The sequence below is a fragment of the Notamacropus eugenii genome, chromosome 4 (genome assembly GCF_028372415.1).
Source record: "Notamacropus eugenii isolate mMacEug1 chromosome 4, mMacEug1.pri_v2, whole genome shotgun sequence".
Lineage (NCBI taxonomy): Eukaryota > Metazoa > Chordata > Mammalia > Diprotodontia > Macropodidae > Notamacropus > Notamacropus eugenii.
Window position 1 is genome coordinate 265,193,601 of NC_092875.1, and position 15,809 is coordinate 265,209,409.

Consider the following 15,809-nt stretch of genomic DNA (forward strand, 5'->3'; position numbering starts at 1 on the left):
AAGCAACATGTCCTTTCCATTGATACTTTTAAGTGGTCATCTTTCCTAAATAAGCTAAACCATACTTTGCATTGATATTCCCTCTTAATGACAAAACAAATAAAGCCTCTGTAAGTAATTATAACAAAAAACAGAATTTTTCTCAAAAAATGTTTATTGTAAAAAAGTGACTAAAAAAATTGTAGAAACATTTGACTTCACACAGTCCTCAAGTTGCTTATAGATGTGACCATAGGCAACAGATCACTTTCATACATAACCCACGCAGTCATATAAAAATAAAAAAAAATTTACATTATGTTCACCAACAATTAACAAAAAAGGCACTTGGAGGGGGTTAATGCTGTAGATATTGCATTTTCTTTGTGCATTTTTAAAAGGAAAAAAAAGTACATTGTTGAACTTCCAAAAATCCCCTCTCTTGCACTTATTCCCGTTTAGTTTTTTTTTAATTTTTAGAGAAAAATGAAAACCTATTTTGTACTAAAACATGGGTCAAGCATGCACCAGGAATGTTCAAAGTTAGTTTTTCTTTCCCCTAAGGCACACACTGTTTATTATAAAACATGAAATACATTAATACATTCTTTTGAATTTTTTCTTCTTTGAGTGTAAAGCATTGCAGATAGTCAAAAAAGGCCTTATTTCAACAACAGCAACCAGTAATATTGGGAATTTCAAAAAAGTAAACTTGGAATACTTTATAAGGCACCTGAGATAGATGGTGTCGGGCAGATTCTCTTGCTCAAAGAAACTCTTTATTACAAGTAATACTGTTTGTTTGTTCTCTATTGAAATGATTTGGCAGGAATGTAAATCTTTGCACTCTTTTCCTAGCAAGAAAAGAGGTCATGTGCTTTGGGCTTCATCTCTGAAGAAAGCTCATTTTGCTTCTTCCTTAGGTTCTAGTTGAAATGTTAGTAGGTGTATGGCAATTTTGAACTTCCCATGGAAGTGAGTAACCTGAAACCTTTACGGAATCTATGGTCTTCAACCTTAAAAAAATATACATCTCTAATTTGGTTGGAAAGCAGGAGAGAAAATGCCTTTGGACTTGTATTTATCATTTGGAATAGGAGTGAAGAAATGCATTCAGTTCGAGTAAACAATGATTGCATCACTCAGTGTGCTACACAGCAGCCTGATTCCTCATGTTTGTGCAGGAGAGACATTCTGGAGAAAGTTTTGGAGCAGTTTTTGCATTGGTATTTCTTTACATCAGAATGGGTCTGGAGGTGAGCCCTCAGATTTGACCTGTCTGCAAAAGCTCTGTTGCAATGAGGGCATGAAAAAGGCTTCTCCCCTGGAAAAATCAAAATAGACAAGAAGGAAGAAACTCGTTAGTGATTTCCATAAGAAAAATGAATAGTTAGACAACCCTAAAAGACTGACAGGCACTCAGAGCTCCAAAAATCAGAAATAGTAAACTTTAATATTGCCAACCCTGATTTAAATCCACAAACTGACTTTTATTAGACACCTGCTGGGTACAATTTTGGAGTCTGTCCCCTTAAGATAAAAGTTGATACTGCTAGACAAACTGAAATACTGCTCATTGCTCCTGGACTTGAGGAAATATTCTGTTGTATCAGGGGCCTTGTTTATTAAAGTTTTTTGATTCACAACAGGTGCAGCTAATGTTTTACGGTCAGGCTCTTCCAAGCATTTGTCTTTTTTCCCCTTTCCTACACTTGATCCTGTCTTACATCTACAGCTACATTATAAGACCTCCCCCCTCCCTCCCCTTTGGAGGATATTGTGCCAGGAATAAGAAATGGAGTGGGGCAGGGGCAGGAGTGAAAGGGATGAGGGGTGGGAGCTGGCCTCTGGGAGTATGCTACCTATCACAGCAAGAACATGTTTAACGAAAGCAGGGGGAAAAAAAAACAAGTATAGGTAACCTTTTCATCTATTTACTAAATCAATTGATTAAGATAGCAACATTTGTAGTCACTGATTACTAGTGGGGGTGGGGGTGAGAGGCAGGCGCACAACACACATTCTGGGACAACCTTTCCTGCTTTTTCTAACTGATCTTTGAGACCAAACCCCCAGCACATAGAGAGTCCTTTCCAAAGTCTAAATGCATGTTTGCAATCATCAGTGCAGAGGTTGTTAACGAGAACCCAAGCATTTTGTGCTGTAATGACTCTTTGAGGACAGCCAGGAAGCAGCTATAAATTAATGTCAGTCACATTTAAGAGCACTGATGTTATTTACCTAAAGCAAAACCCAAAGCTAACATAAAGCTACTTTCTATTATACAGTAGCATTTATGCCTTTTTGATTTTTAATTTTTCTTTTGCTTACCAGTGTGAGTTCTAATGTGTCCTTGAAGCAACCAGGGTCTTGAGAATGCCTTGCCACAGATCTTGCAGACACAAGGTAAAGTGTGGGTCCTGATGTGCATCTTCAGGGCGCCCAGGCTCACATATTCCTTGTCACAGTACTTACAGCTGAAAGATTTCCTAGACTGGGCATCGCAGTGCAGCTGCTTATGCTTGGCCAGCCCAGAGAAAGTGGAATAGGTTTTGTTGCATAAACTACACTGAAACTTTTCTGCTTCGATGGCGTGGGGATCGGAGAGCTTGGACTGGATTCTTTCCTCTTCATCACTGATGGGACTTTCTGAGCCACTGTGGTCCTTGGATGAGGTGTCTGAGGCAGGAGGGGGACTCACTCTCCCCAAGGATGAAGGATATCCAGAAATGGGAGAGAGGTCATTGGGCAATGGCGAATGGAACGGAGCATTTGTAGTCCACACAGTAATGGGGTTGTAGGCTACTGAGCTGAGGATCTCTGGTTGTGGTATGACAGGCACTGGATAGCTTTCATAGAGATATGGGGAAATAATCACTGGCAAAAAAGAAAAAGAAAAGAGGATTAAGGTAAAGTAACTGGAAAATCCTACTAACAGGCTATAAAATAATGCTTATAGGATTTCACAGTGTACAAGACAGAGATGCCTAGAAGAGACAACAGAGGTATTTGTAAAGCAGATTCGGTTTAAAAAAATATGACACTCATATGCAAGTTGTATTTGTGTATATGTACATTCCCTGGAAATACCCATGACAGCACCTAGAAAATTAGCAATCAGTGCAATATACAGACTTAAGTTCTAAAAGCCTCATCATTAGTTTCACCTTTTAAGCTGAAATGCCTACAACTGCCTGCATTTGCACACAGGGTGAGACTTTTCCATTCCTATTCTTTATGACATAATGTTTTCTTTCAAACATGTGTATTCTACATTTCTTCTATACAACACTTACTTATCATGCAGCCTTCTAAAAGGAAAATATTCATTTCATGAAATCTGTTTTCAAGTAGTTGCACATCAAGCTTCAGGAAAAAAAGTTTTAGAAAAAATAAACTTAGAAGAGATAAATCACAAAATCCTTTTACGGAAGAAAAAGTTGTGGTACAAATTTCTAAATTAAGCTTTTCTCCAAACAGTGAAAACAAAATGGAAATTACTTCAACATAGCAATTAAAAAGACAAACCAAGCGAACAGCAGAATTACTGAAATCTATCAAAAGCTATTCTAGTTAAATTAGAGGGGCAGATTTCTTTTTCTTTCTTTTTCTCCTTTTCTTTTACCTGTGTGTGTGTCCAGTTCACTATAATTTGGCTTCTTGGATGAATTGAAATGTTTCTTGACCAGGAAGGATCGTGGCATTTTGAAGTCAGGATTTTGGAGTTTTCCCAAAATGTCTTTTGCTTTAGAATAACGGTCCCCAGGTTCCGTGGAGGAATCCAAATCACTGCTCGCACATTGGTCCCTCTAGCATTGTCTACTCTGCTGAATCCATGCAGTGAAGGAAACCTAGAGCAGGGCAGAGGCTCCTTGCAAAGTGCTGTAAATACCCACTATCAGGTGCAGGAGGGTAGGGCCACGGTTTCTGTCCGTCCAATCACTTCTGAAACTGCTCTGGCTTTTTTACACACTGAGCCCGTTTGGCTGGGCGGGTTCTCCTCCCTTTTGGGAGAAGGGATCCAATCACTGCTTCGAGGTAAGGGTTTGGTTCAGGTTTCAACTCCTCCCCCCCGGGACAGCTGTGAACAGAGTCTGTTGTCAGACTAAATTATTCGGGTTCAAAGTGGCTGTATGTTGTTCCTCGGAATTTCAGTTGAGTATTTTTTTAAAGTGTTTAAGTATTTTCAATAGAAGTAATTTTACTTATTTAATTCCACTCGTTATTATTCTTACTCATACAAAGCTAGATAAGTCATAGGCACAGCAGTTTCTTTCTGGAACAGGTCTGGCTTCCAGATGTTTGATAAAACAAATACAATGGAACAAAATGTTCATTAAGAAAAGGAAAGGGGGAGTACGATATGATAACGGGTCAGCGTGCAATGTTAATGAGTCTATATTTGGAAGTGGCATCTTGAATGGTTTTTTACTTGTAGATTAACCAAATCATTAACTCTTGGTTTTTGAAAAGGAAAGGTAGGAGAGGGGAGACAAAAGCTTCTGTGAGTGAGGAGGGAAGCTCCTTCACAGTAGGGAGGTTCTTTTGGTCTGTAAAACTTGTTGGAAGCAGCATGTCATTCACATTCTGATTGCCACTGAGTGCATTTTATATCTTAATAGCTTCAGTAAAGCAAGAAGATCACGTTTCCTCATAGAAATGGAGTAATCATTTCACTGTATTAGCTGCTATGACTTGAAAGAAATGCTGTCTTTCGAGGAGAGATATGATTACCTAAAGAAATGGAACTCTGCACCCTTACTAAGGAAAAATGCCCAGCTAATCGACACAACAGTTAGGTAAACTGTGTCAGTAACAACAGAAGATCCTCTCATATATCTCATATATCCAAATGACAACAAATTTTAGTCTATCATGTGTCTTTATGTGACTTTATGGAAAGAGTGGAGAGATTTCTTTAGAGACATCTCAAAGATTAATCTCTTTCATTTGGTATTACTTCCTTAAAGATAAAGCAATCTAAATTCATTGTAGGATCAATTGATTTCCTGGACTGCCGGAGAAGAAGGATATTGTTATATATACAGAATGCTAAAGTTTAGGAGAAATGTCTGTCTAGAAATATTAAAATACCTCAAATTTTTATTGTGGGTTTAAAAATGTAAAAAAAAAATAAACCTTTCAAAGAAGATAATTTATTTCTGAAGCATGACAATTGTCTTTTCAAATGCTTCAGCACACATCAAAAAATTTTTTTTCCTTGCTCCCATCTGTATCCTGCTCAGAGTACTGGTAAATAGGGCACATGCATAAAGACCACCCCAGCTTTGTCTCTAACAGGTGCTGGAAGAGAAATGTGAAGAAGCAAATAGCCGTGGTTGTGTTAAGACTTGTAAGAGTAAAGTGCATTTTCAAGCTGCATAACTTCTTAATCTTAAGATGCCAAAACAAGTGCAAGAAGGTGGGGTGGTGGTGGGAAGTACCCAAGTTTTTTGAGCTAATTTCTAATCTCTCTATCTAGATATGTGTGTGTTTATAACACATACAGTATATACATATATAAATACATATATATACACATGTGCATACTTATAGCCTCTAACTTTAATGGTAAATTGTAAAGGAGTTTAAGATGAATCTCCATGTTAAAGGAAATGCACCTAGGGAAAACAGGGAAAGGGGAATGGCAGCATCAGAGCCTTAGGGACTTATGTTTCCCCCAACAAACTATAAATCTGAGTATAATCTAGTGCATGTTTTCTGAGTTTGCTGCTTTCTATGAGAGGAGGTAGAGATTTAGGAGTCTCGTTTATTGAAGCAAGAGTCTTCCTTGCCCTTTTCACCCCATTTCCTGAAAAAGGCACAATTTGTTAGAGATATAGTATACAGTTGAGTAAACACAAATTGTCATGAGCTTCCATTTCCTTCTTTGACTCCCTGAAAGATATGAAATTCTTTTCTCATAACTTCAGAGCTTGTTCATAACAGCAAAGAACTATAAGGGCAGTGCTGCAGCTAAATTTTGTTTATAATATTTGCTTTCTAATAACACTGGTAGATTTTCACAAGGGTTGTGTCTTCAGATAACTGGAGAAGATAGATATTTGCATTTATTTTCTGGGTATGTGAATCTTTTCAATAGCAGTTTACTCCATTTGTAAAAGCAGAGAAATTGACTTATTTATATTCATATAAGAGAGCCTAGTCATACACAGTGTATGTACATAGGGAACATCACACAAATCACAGAGCCGTGACATATTACTGCACTTACTGGAAAGAGTGAATGATGCTGGGAACAGCGTATGAGGCATGTTATTACACAGATCTGAAAGGTTACTAGTCACACATACTACCTGAGTGAGGTTTGCTGTCAAAAGTGGGAGAGTCTGCAGGCGGATCGGGTGAGTCAGTCTCAACAGGTGCTCTGCCTGTTCACTGCTAACATGGTCAAAAGGGGCTTTGGAGCCCAGCAAAATGTGCAGGAAAGGGAGAAGGATATGAAGGGAAATGCACTGGAGTCAGCTGTAAGCCAGGGCTAAGAGAGAAGATTTCCTTTCCTTCTGGATGCCAGAGATCTCAGTTAGGTAATGTTTGCTGTGGTCACTGACTCAGCTGAGGAGCTGAAATATTTTTCCTGCATGAGAAGGGAACTCATGTCTGGTACAACTGTAACAGTTTGAAAATGCTTCATTTTGAAAGCACAGAGAAGGTAATCATCATATACAAAATATGAATTCATAAAGTGGGTAACCTCTTCACTACTACAGGGAAATTTGAAGGACCATGGGGGGTAGCTAAGATGACCTGTTGGAGTAATGTTCTTATTTTCATCATTCCATGGGTTTTGAGAAAAATGGGAAGCAAATTCTGACTTTTGAACTGCCCTGAATATCTAAACTGTGTCTTGCACATAATTCATTTCTGTAGGTTTAAACACTCTGGAAAAGGCAGAACTTGACAGGAAATGTCTCTGTCCTTAAGAAACTTATACTGTAGCAGCAGGAAATAAAATATGCATACAAACAACTTTAATATGAAGCAGGATGTGTCAACAAAATGCCCTGATGCTCAGATGAGACAGAGCTTATTGGAAGAGCTTCTAATTCAAGTTAGATCTTTGAGGATAGATAGGGTTTCAGAAGGTGGAAGTGGAAGTGAAGGCATTCAAGGTAGAGGGGAGAGCATGAACAAATTGCCCACTGGACACAGGAAAGGTGTGGAATGTTCTTAAGGCAAAGCAAGTAATCTAGTTGAAACACTGAATATAATATGTAGAGGAGTAATGAGAGAAGGCTGGAAAAGTAAGATACGACCAAAGCACAGAGGGCCTGAAGTGATCACTTGAGAAGTTTGGATTTCTTTGGGTAGGTAAAAGGGGAAGTATTAGCGGTTTCTGAGCAAGGGAGCGATATGATCAGGTGTTTTTCCTTGATTTGCCCATCTACAATGATGAAACCTTGGTGAATAAAATGTACTTTTCCCCCACTGAACATACAAACCGGCACATATTGCTAGTACCTTGGTAGCTGACAAGAATGCTCTCATCTGCTATCCACTCCTAAATCCACATATTCAAAGATACCTTGTTCCTTAGGTTATCTTCAAGCCTAAAGTCTACAGATTGTATGATTAAAATAAATTAATCTTCCCTTAGCACATAGGCAAGTTGAGTAGAACTGTGGGAAATATGTAATAGGTTTAGTTTACTTCATTGTATGATGTGAAAGCATTGCTATGATGTATTAAAGCGGGGAAAAAAAGCATTGAAATGAATGAAAAATTCTGCAGTCTTGGCTGAAGTTTTGGAAATCAAATAACTCCAGCTTTTCTCACAAGGAATAATGAAATGTCAGGGAGGTGGGAAACCTCCATCATGTTTTATACACTGGAGCCTTCTAAAAGGAGCCATTTTTTATCTCAGTTAAGTGTGAAATATTGGTGGAATCAAACACTGGAAAATGAGAATTAGCTGCCTGAAATGGCGCCTTAATAATAGACTGGAAGCAGGTTTGACTTCTATAATCCAGGTTACTTTCTAATTTAATAGTACTATTCTATACAGAAATGCCTTTCTCCAATACACATCTAGATAAGAATGGCATTGTTTGCAAATACAAGTTTTACAAATTCAATGTCTAACTTCTTGAAAGCATAAAAAAATCTTATTATTTTGAGGGAATAACTTTATTAGCTAGGTGCCAAGCACTATGCCAAGCTCTTTTCCATTACTATCTCACAATAACCCTGGGAGGTCTTTGTGGTGGTTTTACTGATTATATATTAATGGTTTTCAACTGCTTGAAAGAAAGTATTTGCAAATTCTAGGTAGTTAGACTTAGTACTTAGTGAGGCAGCTTGGTGTAACAGATACAGTCCTCGGTTTAGAATCAGTATTTGCCCTGGGTTCAAATCCTTTGCCCGATACTGCTGTGCGATTTTGGGCCTACCACTTAACCTCTGTGACTCAGGAAACTACCAAGGACCTACCCACTAAGTCAGAGGCCCTTGCCCCTCGTGCTGCTGGAGGGATTTCCTATTCTTCTGATATTTCTAGGCTGATAATTCTGAAGAGTTAGTTGTGGTGGAGAGTTGTTCAAACTAGTGGCAGGGGCTGAAGTCCATGACCCTGAATATATTGATCCCAGGTTTAACTAGATAAATTGTCTCCTGAGGATGTGTACAAACTAAAATGAGGCCTGATAATGGTGTAGGAAAGTAGATAGGCTAATGATGCCTGCAAGACAGGGATGACTGCCTCAGAAACAGAATTGTAGAATAGTAGATAGAACTGAAAGAGACTTTGGAGGACATCCAGTCCACCCCTGGCCCTTGACCCAGTGAATAAATCCCTTCTACAATATCCCTGAAACCTATATTTTTGTAAAGCTGTAACAATAACTATCATGAGTTTCTGTGATGCTTTCAGAGACCCCGGTATTATCTGTACTAACCTATAATCAAGGTTAGGCCAAGTGAAGAAAAAGGGAAAGGATTTAAAAAAAATGACCACAGGGTATCCCCTTTCCACTTAGAATTCCTCATTGACTCCTAATATATCCCCTGGCAATAGACACCTGCCTGAGAAATGCCATTTTGACTCTGGTTAAAATGCTATTAACCTCATAGGCATCCAAGCTTAAGAGTCCCAAATTTACCTCTGGCTATAGTGCTATTAACTAAGGGCCTGTCTGGTCCTAACTAGAATATTATTAACTAAATGGACTCCAAACCTATGATCAGTAAGCACTTGAAGATGACTTTAAAAAAAAAAAAACAAGACTTTACTTAACACTTAATAGTATTTCCATGAGATTGTTTTTGGTAGATGTTGCCACAAATGGCCCATCTATATTGCCTTACTTATGCTCCTCCAGTTGCATTTCTGTTTGAGTGGATACAGTACTAAGTATATCCTGACAAAAGTTATTCATCTCATCACAGCTACGTTAGTTGACTATCTACTGTGATATTTATGTGCCCTTTGGGGATTTTTTGAGCATCTCATCTGTGGTATGATTGAACAATAAAGACTTTTGAAAATGCTGGATTGGTTTTACAGAGTGAAGCTAAGAAATATGTGGTGATCAAGGGACCTCTGCTGGATGTTTTGAAAAGAGTACCATTTCATACTTGGTTTCCCAGGTCTGCTGAATCGAGATTGCCACCTGGTGGAGAATGCATAACTAGTCCAAAGAACCAGCTTCTGCACCATCTAAAGAAGGGTTTCTTAACTTTATTATGTCTCTGTCACATACCCCCTTTAACAGTCTTCTGAAATCTATGAACACTTTCATAAAAGAATGTTTTTAAATACATAAAATAAAATGTACAGAATTTCAAAGGAAATAAATGAATATATGAATGTAGTTATCTATCTTATCTATCTATCATCTCTCTCTCTCTCTCTCTCTCTCTCTCTCTCTCTCTCTCTATTTCTCTCTCTCTCTCTCTCTAAAGGTCATGGACCCCAGGTTAAGAATCCATAACCTAAAGAAATTTTGCCTCTGTTTATATTTAGCTCAAAAGAAAATATTAAAAAGAATGACAATAATAGTGACACCTGACTGTCAAGTTAGGTGTTTGGTATGATAAGCACACAACAAAGACATATAAGGTGTTGAGACATTTGCATAGTTTGAAGGAAATGGTACAGCTCTAAATACTTCTACCACATGCAAAAGTGAATCATAATTGTGAACAATTATAAAACTTTGTTCATTTGAGGAGATTCTGTGATAATTATTAAACTTTTGAACAGTCATTATATGGACCAATTAAAGAGATCCTTCACCATCCTGGTCACTCTTCCCTGAATTCTCCTGTTTATTATAATCCTTTCTAAAATGGTATGTATAGAACTAAACATAAAACTCCAAATGTGGTTTAGCCAGGAAAAAATTTAGAAGGATGATTACCTCCCTAATCCTAGACAATGTGCATCTTTTCGTCAAGATTGAAATTGCATTAGAGTTTGTGGACACTGCTTTTAACTCATAATGATATTATAGTCAATTAAGTAATCAACTTGCATTTATTAAGCCCCTACTATATGCCAGGTTCTGTGCTAAGAAAGGTTCTATACAAAGAAAGGTGAAAGGCAGTAGTCTCTGTTCTCAGTGACGTTGTGGTCTAATTGGGAAGACAATACAAATAAGATATACACAGAATAAATTACAGATGATTTTAGAGGGAAGGTATTAAGATTAAGGAGGAAAAATGGGGAATTTTAGCTAAGACTTGAATGAAGCCAGGGAGGCAGAGATGAGGAGAGAGAACATTCCAGGCATGGGGGAAAACAATGAAAATGCTTGAGGAAGAGCGACAGAACTGTTTTCTGTTCATTTATCCTCTGCGTCTGTCCTTTAGTGGTGAAATTTATTTTGATCTTGTTAGATTTAGCCTCACATCATAACCCCTTGAGACCTTTTGGCTACTATTCCTGTCTGTCACAGTGTTAGTAATTCTGTCTAATTTGATGTTATCTGAAAATTTGATGAATACACTGTGTCTTTGAATCACTGGTAAAATGATTAAACAGCTCAGAGCCAACCACAGAACAAAGAATCACAGAAACTCAGAATTTCAGTCCTCAGCTGCAATCTAGTCTGACCCATACACAATAAATTATCTGCATTGTAACATACCTGTGGAGTGGTAGTTCAGATTCTGCTCAAAGACCTCTAACGAATGGGAATTCATGACTTTTCTAGGCCACTCATTCTACTTCCAGATGTGTATAATTTTTAGGTAATTTTCCTTTGCAGCTTCTACCCATCACTTTTGATTCTGCCCTTTGAGGTCAAACCGAACAAATATAATTCTACTTTCCCCCCAATAGTTCTTTAAATAATTAAAGACAGCTGTGGAGCTCTTAGAGCTTGGTGAGGCAGGCATCAAATATGCCAAGGTCATCCACTGCATCCCAGGCTATCTCTAGTCATCCTGACATTTGTTTTACCACTGGACTTTGATGACTGGAAGAGAGAGGGAGGCTGATGACTTTGTGCAATTTTGCCTCACTTGAATCCAAGTCATTGGGTCTTCTTCTGAAGGAAGAATAACAACCAGATTATAGCAAGATGACTGGTGATGGCTCAGATGTAGTGGATGGCCTTGGTACCTTTGATGTCTTTGCAAGTTCTAGGTGCCCCACAGCACCTGCTTCAGCTGCCTTCCTGGCTGTTGGAACAAATTGCCCTCATGTGCCCATTGTGCTGGGAGAAATCTTTACATACTTGGGGTAGATATTCCTCTAACTCCATGAAGGGTTTGAGACCTCTTGCTTACCCCGATTCTTGTTTAGCTCATCTGCAAAAATGGTTTTACTAGATTGTGGCTGCTACACATGCACAGCATCTTGAAGCCACAGGTGGGAATTGGGTGGCAGGTGATCACCAAAGGTATATGAGCAGCCAGGAAAAGGACTTGGCAAGTCCTCATAGCAGAGGTGCGAGTCCTCCTTGAATACCCCGTACACCCCTGCTATAATCCAGTGAAAATGTCTACAATGTCCCTCAGACATACATGTCTCATTACTTTCTCAGAAAAGTTTTATCATCTATTTTGTATTGCATCTTGATCTATTCTTGTTGACATGCTGTCTTTATGTGATCACAGCTACTTTTTCTAGCTTTTCATTTACTATCCCTAATTTCCTAGATTTCTTGGGAAAAGGAGAAATGCCATTCCATTGTGACTAGTTTCCTTTGTTTAGGGCAAGGGGAGAAAATGCCATACCATTTAATTTTTAATTTATGGAACAAAATAAGCATTTCCATAGCATAGTATGCAAATGAAACTGCAAATCTATTATGTACAACTTGGCATTCCTTTTAAATATATAATAAAGTTGTCATGTAAATTTCTTTTTTCCCTTTTTTTCTTCCCTAGCAATAGCTACCATTAGGCACAAATAAGTGTGTGTGTGTGTGTGTGTGTGTGTGTGTGTGTGTGTGTGTGTGTGTAAGCACACACTTATAATTCTATATAGTTATTTCTCTGGATGCAGGTAGCATCTTTTTTCATATGTCTTTTATTTTTAATTTGATCATTTATAATAGTCGGAATAACTTAATCACTCAAAGTCATTCTTAAAACAATATTGCTATTACTGTATACAATATTCTTCTGGTTGTGCTCGCTTCACTCTTCACCATTTCATGCTTTTCTAAGATTGTTGAGTTCATCACTTCTTACAAAATTCTTATAGTGTTTTATACCATCATCTAACATCATACCAAGCTTCTGCTTTGTCTCTTGTCTCCTACTAGAAGAGGAAAAACACCATTCCATCAAACACCAAACTTTTCGCTTCCACAGGGGAGGAGAAAGGCCATTCAATCAAACCTCTGATGGATGTCCTATCTTGGAGGAGGAGAATAACAGTTCCACGTACCTGTGTTCCCACCTGAATTGCTCAGTGCCATGAAGGAGTTTCACTCTTGTCATCACAAGATGATTCTTTTATTCTTCTTTAACTCACTATCCCATTCACAATGGCAGCCAACTTCTCATAGCTACCCCTTCCCCCACCTTCTCCTCTGGGAATTTTGTCTCATATTGTACTGAAAAAATTGAGGCCATTTGCCAAGAGTTCTCACTTTTTCACTCCTCATCTTAGATCACCAGGATGCCTTTTGCCATTATCTCCTACTTTATACCTGTTTCATGAAGAGATGCCCATTCTCCCTATCAAGGAAATCCCTCTACATGAACAAGTGCTCCTATTCTACCCCATCTTCTCCAGATGCTTTCCCCCTCCATCGCCCTCACTCTCTCACTGATCTTCTGTCTTTCCTTTTCTTTTAGATGCTTCCTGAATGATTACAAACATGACCATACCTCCTCTGTCCTCAGAAAATCTTCACTCAATCTGTCCATACCAAATTGTATCTATTGTGCTACATCTCTTCTACTTGTGGCAACTTCTTGAGAAGTCTGTCTATAATAGATGTCTCCATTTCCTTTCCTCTCATCTATTCTTAACCCTCTATCATCTGGCTATAATAACCCCATTCAACTGAAACTGCTATCTTCAAAATTATTAATAATCTCCAAATTGCCAAATCTAATGTTCCTCTCCACAATCTTCATTCTTTCTGATGTTATTACAGCTCTTGACACTTCTCAATAGATTTCTGTGGCATTGCTCTCTACTGGTTCTAACTTTCTGACTGCATTTTCTGTCTCTTTTGCTGGATCTCAATCAAGATCCTACCTGTTAATTAAGGGTAGCCTACAGGGCTTAGTTGTAGACCATCTGTTCTTCTCCCTCTATATTATTTTCTTTGGGGATCTTATTAGCTTTCATGGTTTCAATTATCATCTGTATGCTGATGATTCTCAAATCCACTTATGCAGCTCTAATCTCACACCTAACCTCAGAGCTCACATTTCCAAATGCCTATTACACAACTCACACTGGATGTCATGTAGACATCTTAAATTCATTACAACTAAACTCATTACTTTTCTTCCCAAACTTCCCCCCTCTTCAAAATTTCACTATTACTGTTGAGGGCGGCATCATCCCCTTTCCTCCTCCTCTGCCCAGTTACTCAGGCTGGCAACTTAGGAGTGATCCTCAGCTCCACATACTCTCTGACCCCAGTCCCCAAATTCAATTAATTACCAAGTCCTGTTGATTTTACCTTCGCAACATCTCTCGTATATGCCTCGCTTCTCTCTGACAATACTATCACCCTCCTGTAGGCCTTATGCTCTCAAATCTTGATTATTGCAATAGTCTGCAATAACCTGCTGGTTGGGCTCCCTTCCTCTAGTCTGTTGCCACTCTACTCCATCCTTACTTAGCTGTCAAATTAATCTTCTTAAAGCATAAATTTAACCAAGTCATCTCCCTATCCGGTGAACTCCAGTGGCTACCTATCACCTTTAGGAATAAATATAATTCCCTTCATTTAGTATTCACATCCTTTCACAACTTGATCCTATCCTATATTTCCTATTTTCTTACCCTTTATTTACCCTTCATTTATTTTGTGACTCAGCAACCCTGGCCTCTTTGCTCTTCCTTAAACAAGACATTCTACTTCAAGATTCTAGGCATTTTCACAGACCTTTCTCCTTGAATACTATTTCTCTTCATCTCTGCCTCTTGGTTCCCTCTTTTATAAGAAACCTTTCCTGATTCCCTTCAATGTTATTTACCTCTAATTTATCCTATATATCTTGTTTGTACAGAGTTATTTTGGTGCAGTTTCTCTCATTAGACTGAATTCCTTGAGAGCAGAGACTGTCTTTTGCCTTTGTTTCACAAGTGTTTAGCACAATGTTTGACACACAGCAGGCATTTAATACAAGTTTATTGACTGAATGACATTTAATAATGAACTTCAGAATTTTACAGAAGCAAATTCAAAATCATTGGCATATTACTTGCACATTCCATTTTCTTTTCACATTTTGTCCTTAAATAGCCATATAGTATCCCTTAAACAGTCCATGATCCCCCAAAGGCCACTGACTGTGTCTCACCAATCACACCTGCTAGAAATATCATTAACTATCTTGAAAATAATTCTTTTTTTGTCTTCTTAACATTTTCCCCCAAATTTTATTGTTTTCAGTTACCAACAATTACTTCCAAAAGTTCCAAATTTTCTCCCCTCCCTCCTTTATTCCTTCCCAAAATGGCATGCAATTTTATATGGGTTCTACATATACATCCTTATTAAACATATTTTCATATTAGTCATATTGTATGGAAGATTTAAAATGAATGGGAGAAACCATGAGAAAAATAAAACAAAACAAAACATAACATAACAAAAGAGAAAATAGTCTGCTTCATTATGCATTCCAGCTCCTTAGTGCTTTCTCTGGATGTGGATGGCATTTTGCATCATGAGTCCTTTGGAAATGTTTTAGGTTCTTGCATTGCTGTGAAGGACTAAGTCTATCAAAAACAGTCCTTGCACACTGTGGCTGTTATTGTGTATAATGTTCTCCTGGTTCTGCTCACTTCACTCAGTATCAGTTCATATAAGACTTTCCAGGTTTTTCTTAAGTCACCCTGTTCATCACTTCTTATAGCACAATAGCATTCTTTTAGCTTCATATACCACAATTTGTTCTGCTATTCCCCAATTAATGGGAAACCCCTCAATTTCTAGTTCTTGGCTACCACAAAAGAGCTACTATAAATATTTTTGTACAGTTGGGTCCTTTTTCTCATTTTTATGATCTCTTTGGGATACAGCCCTAGAAGCCATATTGCTGGGTCAAAGGGTATGCACATTTTTATAGCCCTTTGTGCGTAATTCCAAATTACTCTCCAGAATGGTTGGATTAGCCCCTAGCTCCACCAACAATGAATTAGTGTTCCAATTCTCTCACATCTTCTC

General features: G+C 38.1%; 2 protein-coding genes across 2 annotated transcripts in view; one reads left to right on the forward strand and one right to left on the reverse strand.

Annotated features, from left to right (window-relative positions):
- Positions 1 to 136: 136 nt before the first annotated feature.
- SNAI2 (snail family transcriptional repressor 2) lies at positions 137 to 5,127 on the reverse strand. The gene is made up of 3 exons (XM_072604565.1): positions 3,605 to 5,127; positions 2,311 to 2,856; positions 137 to 1,303 (listed from the first exon to the last, which is right to left on the reverse strand). The coding sequence occupies exons 1-3, from the start codon at positions 3,681 to 3,683 to the stop codon at positions 1,122 to 1,124; spliced, it is 807 nt and encodes a 268-aa protein (XP_072460666.1). The 5' UTR covers positions 3,684 to 5,127; the 3' UTR covers positions 137 to 1,121.
- PPDPFL (pancreatic progenitor cell differentiation and proliferation factor like) overlaps positions 4,059 to 15,809 on the forward strand; it is a 206,347-nt gene continuing 194,596 nt past the window's right edge. Inside the window, exon 1 of the mRNA XM_072604567.1 lies at positions 4,059 to 4,133. The gene's annotated coding sequence lies outside the window, so the exon portion shown is untranslated. The remainder of the gene's footprint in view (positions 4,134 to 15,809) is intronic.

Bases quoted from the DNA above. Each gene is read 5' to 3' on its own strand.
- SNAI2 (XM_072604565.1), bottom strand. From the start codon at position 3,683: ATGCCACGATCCTTCCTGGTCAAGAAACATTTCAATTCATCCAAGAAG. The intron at 2,857-3,604 runs GTAAAAGAAAAG...CTTTTTTGCCAG, and splicing joins TGAACTGGACACACACACAG to TGATTATTTCCCCATATCTC. The intron at 1,304-2,310 runs GTAAGCAAAAGA...TGATTTTTCCAG, and splicing joins ACACATTAGAACTCACACTG to GGGAGAAGCCTTTTTCATGC.